Source organism: Bradysia coprophila, assembly GCF_014529535.1.
Source record: "Bradysia coprophila strain Holo2 chromosome IV unlocalized genomic scaffold, BU_Bcop_v1 contig_84, whole genome shotgun sequence".
Classification (NCBI taxonomy): Eukaryota; Metazoa; Arthropoda; class Insecta; order Diptera; family Sciaridae; genus Bradysia; species Bradysia coprophila.
Genome location: NW_023503376.1, coordinates 5,600,585 through 5,605,169, shown reverse-complemented (window position 1 = coordinate 5,605,169; position 4,585 = coordinate 5,600,585). Strand labels below are relative to the sequence as shown.

Genomic DNA, 4,585 nt, shown 5'->3' with positions numbered 1-4,585 from the left:
TACACATCGTCAACATAAATAATTTATCCGTCACTGTTCGTTCCAAACTTGGATTCATAATAAAAACAATGTGTAACGTCAAATGAAAACATGTTATGCTGATTGTGACAGTTAAATGTCAAAGTAGTTCACTTTTCGTTGTAGAGAAATGTTCATTTTTTATATTTAAGAGGAAGGCATTATTGCTCAAGGTTCAAAAAGGCTCAAGGTCTTAAGGTGTTCTTTCAGAATCTTGCAAATGGTACGTTCAGCTCAAAAACAAGCAAAATCCGTATGTGCTTCAGGCAGAACCAATTTTGTCATTTGTCCATACCTATTTTATATTCATTGAGCTTCACAGTACATGCAAAGTAAATTTTGATCTCACAGCATGCCTCTTTTTAAATATTTCACCACGTCATTCACTTGAATATAAATATGGAAAACACTATTAACATCGAAAAGATTAAATTGGCGATCGAAAAAGGATCGGAAAAGGACAGGAGGACAATTTTCGAACAAATATATCAACTAAATTCAACGGCTGAATCAATTTGGTTAAAATCGCAATTAACAAAAGTAAATAATTTTTCCGCTACAAAGTAGAAGTAAAATGGGCGCAAGCTTTAAGATGCAATAGTTTTCTGTGCAACTTCTATTTCATGAAATGTAGAATTGTAATGATGTTTCTTATGATTGAAAATCTAGTGGAGATGTACAATATTTACATCATACTCACGAAAGAACTTTCTTCGAAGTTACACTATTACTCCAAGGAACGTGATTATATTTGACGAGTAAAACGTATGTTGAAGTCATTTGTGTGGGATATGAAATGTCCCATCTCACAAAGCCATTATACAATCTGCCTTATTTTAGAACATTTGTTGTTCTAATTTTATGCTAGCAAAAAAAAAACTATTTTTTAACGATAGCACGGCACTTTCTTCCAGCATGAAATAAAATGTTTTTCATTCAGACGTTGCACAGAAAAGCTAAAAGGCTAAGTCGTTGATAAATGAATTTCTAAAATATCACGGCTGATTTCTTATCCTTTCCAGAATATTAAGCCTAAGGGAGCTGCTTCTCAATCCGGAATGAATGATGATTCTCAAGCAAATAAGACATTTGATGGGAATACAGTAAGTCGCTACTATATTACGTCTTTTGTGTAGTTTAATGTTCGATATTGTGGCTATGATTGTTTATGACTACCACATTTTGTCGTCGCGGTTACTACCAACCTCAGATTTCTTATATATTACCTTAGCTCATTTGTATTTTCTGTAAAAAAAAGTTGAACTGAACGTCAACCTTCTGCTTTCAGCCCGAGATAAAACTAATTGAAATTGGTGGCGGAAGAAATTCTAAAAAAAACTTCTTTGATGACAAAGGATTCGTCTATTCAAAATCGAATTCATCTGATACTACTTACTACTTCCGTTGCAAAAATAAAAAACTGGAAAATTGCAAAGCCCGGGTTGTTTGCAGAGGCAAAAATTTAGATGAATGTGTTCTGATGCAGCAACATAGCCACGATCCGAAGATATCAAGCTTAGATAAGGTGAAATTCAGCAAAAAGCTTGAAGAAATTCAATGCGAAAGTCCATTTAAAAAAGGGCAAGAGGTCTATAACGAAGCGAAAAAAGCATTAAGAGGACATGTGAATATGGACCACATTCCTGAACGGGAACGATTTGATAGCTTTTTGCATAGAAAACAAAAGAAGCACATCCCATTGCTTGCTAACACAATAGAAGAATTCGAGGCACTAATTAATGATCCGAAGTACAGCCCACACTACATGTATGACGAGCGAAGAACATTGTTTTATCATGGTGTGTGGCGCAATTCCACTGGCGCAAATGTTGTATTTATATCTGATACAGTCTTAGAAGCGATTCGAAAAGAGAAAAATATAAAACTTCTAATGGATGGAACCTTTAAGGTGACCTTTTTTCAAACAAAGGCGTACTTCGATTACTAATTCAACTTTAACTTAGGCTTTGCCACTTCACATCAAATTTAGGCAGCTCTACATAATTAGTGTCATCATCCAAGACAAATCATACCCACTGGCGTACATTTTAATGACAAAGCGTGATACCAGTTCGTATGAACTGATTTTGACAAAACTTAAGGCAATGTTTCCCTCTGTAAATGTCGAATGTTGCATGTCGGACTACGAAGCTGCAACTCGAAAAGCCATTCGTATCGTATTTCCATCCGCAAGACTTGCTGGATGTTACTTTCATTACGTCCAGGTAAGCACAAAAACATTTTAGTTGTATGAAAGGGAACATCAAAGAAGACGCTGAGATGTAACTTCCGTATACCGATCCCATATAACTTGCGCTCCTTAGTGTGTAGTATACATCGTCTAACACGTATAAGTACGTCCAGCAATAAAATGTTAACCTTTTGCAGACGGCAAGCATAATACGAGTATTATTATCGGGTCTATTACTTTCACGCAAGTCGTAGTCACATGAATTGAAATTTAGAAAATTTTCTCATTAAAAGATGCGTCATGTCACAAAATGGAAGATGATTCGGATTTATTTTTTAATATTTAAATGGTTTTGTCTACTTCGCCAGTTAGAACTCAAATTTTTTGGAAGAAAATTTTACAAAACTTTTCAGTTCAGACAGAGAATACATTGGTCAGTTATTTTCCAAGTAAAGATACAAGAACTGGCGTCACATTTACCCTTTAAGTGTTTTTTTTTAAATAATTTATTTGGAAGCATCATTATGGTACTATTTTTAGTAAAAGAAAATTTTTATCCCGAGTATGAAAACCTTTCTCACTCTTACAGGGCAATACAGGCTATAGGACTTGTATTATCGGTGCGATTTTTAAGCAAAAATGTACATACAAATGAGAAATTCAAGTGTGCCTATATCCCCATTTTGTTTATTGAATGTCTTAGAATAATGCTTAATTTCCTTTTACTCCGTTTACGCTCCTTTTTTATTGCTTAAAACGTAAACGGAGTGCAAACGGAGCGTAAATGGCTTAAGAGGAAATGAAGCATAACGTCTTTGACATATTATCCAAAAAAAAAAATACAAATGTTTTGGAGTTGCTGGATTCTACTTTTCCGTAGGACCTAACTAGCTGCATAACTAGCTACCTAATTACATATTTATTTCTTTTATTAAGATAGTTGTTCTGCCGTTTTTGGCAGATCATGTACGGAGGCCACCTTCGGGCCCATTGTGCTTAAATCAAATTATTACCTAAAAACAAACGTATTGTAGTCTAGCTACGGCTCTGCTTACATTTGAAGGCTCGGGTACTTGTGCACCGAATGTGATAGCTCGTTAAACTCGTACAAAAGAGCAATTTTTGAAAATTTGCTGTTGCTTTTTTTTGCAGCAGCAGCAGCTCATTAACATAAAATATCAAAACTGTTACGGTGAAAGAATTTTAAGAAGTTACATTGTCAACAATTACAATCCAATCGACGTTATTCATTCCACATGCGATTTACATGTTACAATACATACACATACGTAAATGTCGGAACGTCGGTAATGCATGTGCAATGAATAGCGTCGATTGGATTGTGAATGCTACTTCTTATAATTCCCAGACTGTATCAATTTTTTTTTATTATTTTCAAATAGTTTTGAATGCTATTTTATACAACTTTACAGGCGATAGTGAAAGCGTTTAAGAGATTCGGATTGAAGAACGATGAAAAATTTGATAATGTGCGGCAGCAAGTTTCCGTATTGGCTCTGCTGCCAAACGAGTATGTTTCGATTGGATTTGAAACTATATCGAAAAACTTCAAAAAATCGATAAGATGGAACCGATTTGCAGAGTATTGGTTGAGACAATGGGCTCCTGCCAATATATCGGTGTATGGATTGAAAGATCGAACGAATAACTTCGCAGAGTCACTGAACAAAACAATCAATTCCATTTTAAAGGCTTCACATCCGCACATTTGGTTATTGATAGAAAACCTGCGAATGGTTGAAATGAACAAAAGTGATGAATTGAAGAAAGTTGAAAAAGGTTACATGATAAAAGAAAAAGAGCCAAAATTGACCGAATTAAACAAAAAAATTGAAAGAGCTACTGCCAAATTCGAACAAACCAAAGACGTTAAGAGTTTCTTGAAAAATGTTACATTCAACGAAAATATGGAGTCGTATTTTAAAGAAAGAATTCCTATTGGGGTGGATGATTCAGGTATGAATGTTGTTGATGATTATGACGATGATGATTTCGATGAAACGATAATTGCGAACGATTTCGATGTGGTGTCTAATTTCCGAGCCAAGTTTCCGCGAGCGGCGACTAAACGAAAGTCGAATTGTAACGAGAAAATTAGCAAAAAGCGAAAGCAATAGTTCGATATTTTTATAAATATTGATTTCGATTCTTAGATTGATCACGTCTGCCTTATAAAACTGAATATATGCTTTTTGTTCTATTTCTTGTTTGAGTTTGCCTAATATTTTCGTATAAGTTTTCACAGCTCTCGAAACAGCCACAAACCCTCTAGGGCATTTTTTTTTACCTCGATATATCTGTACTCGGCAGATAAATATTTATTTTGACAATTTGAATTATGTACCACGCCTTTGG

The 4,585-nt window shown here is 34.7% G+C and overlaps 1 protein-coding gene across 1 annotated transcript; it reads left to right on the top strand.

The window, feature by feature from the left end:
* The first annotated feature begins 1,046 nt into the window (after positions 1-1,046).
* LOC119072663 lies at positions 1,047-4,384 on the top strand. The gene is made up of 4 exons (XM_037177921.1): positions 1,047-1,121; positions 1,307-1,927; positions 1,983-2,243; positions 3,643-4,384. Exons 1-4 carry the CDS (start codon positions 1,077-1,079, stop codon positions 4,345-4,347), a joined length of 1,632 nt encoding a protein of 543 aa, XP_037033816.1. The 5' UTR covers positions 1,047-1,076; the 3' UTR covers positions 4,348-4,384.
* The last annotated feature ends 201 nt before the right edge of the window (positions 4,385-4,585 follow it).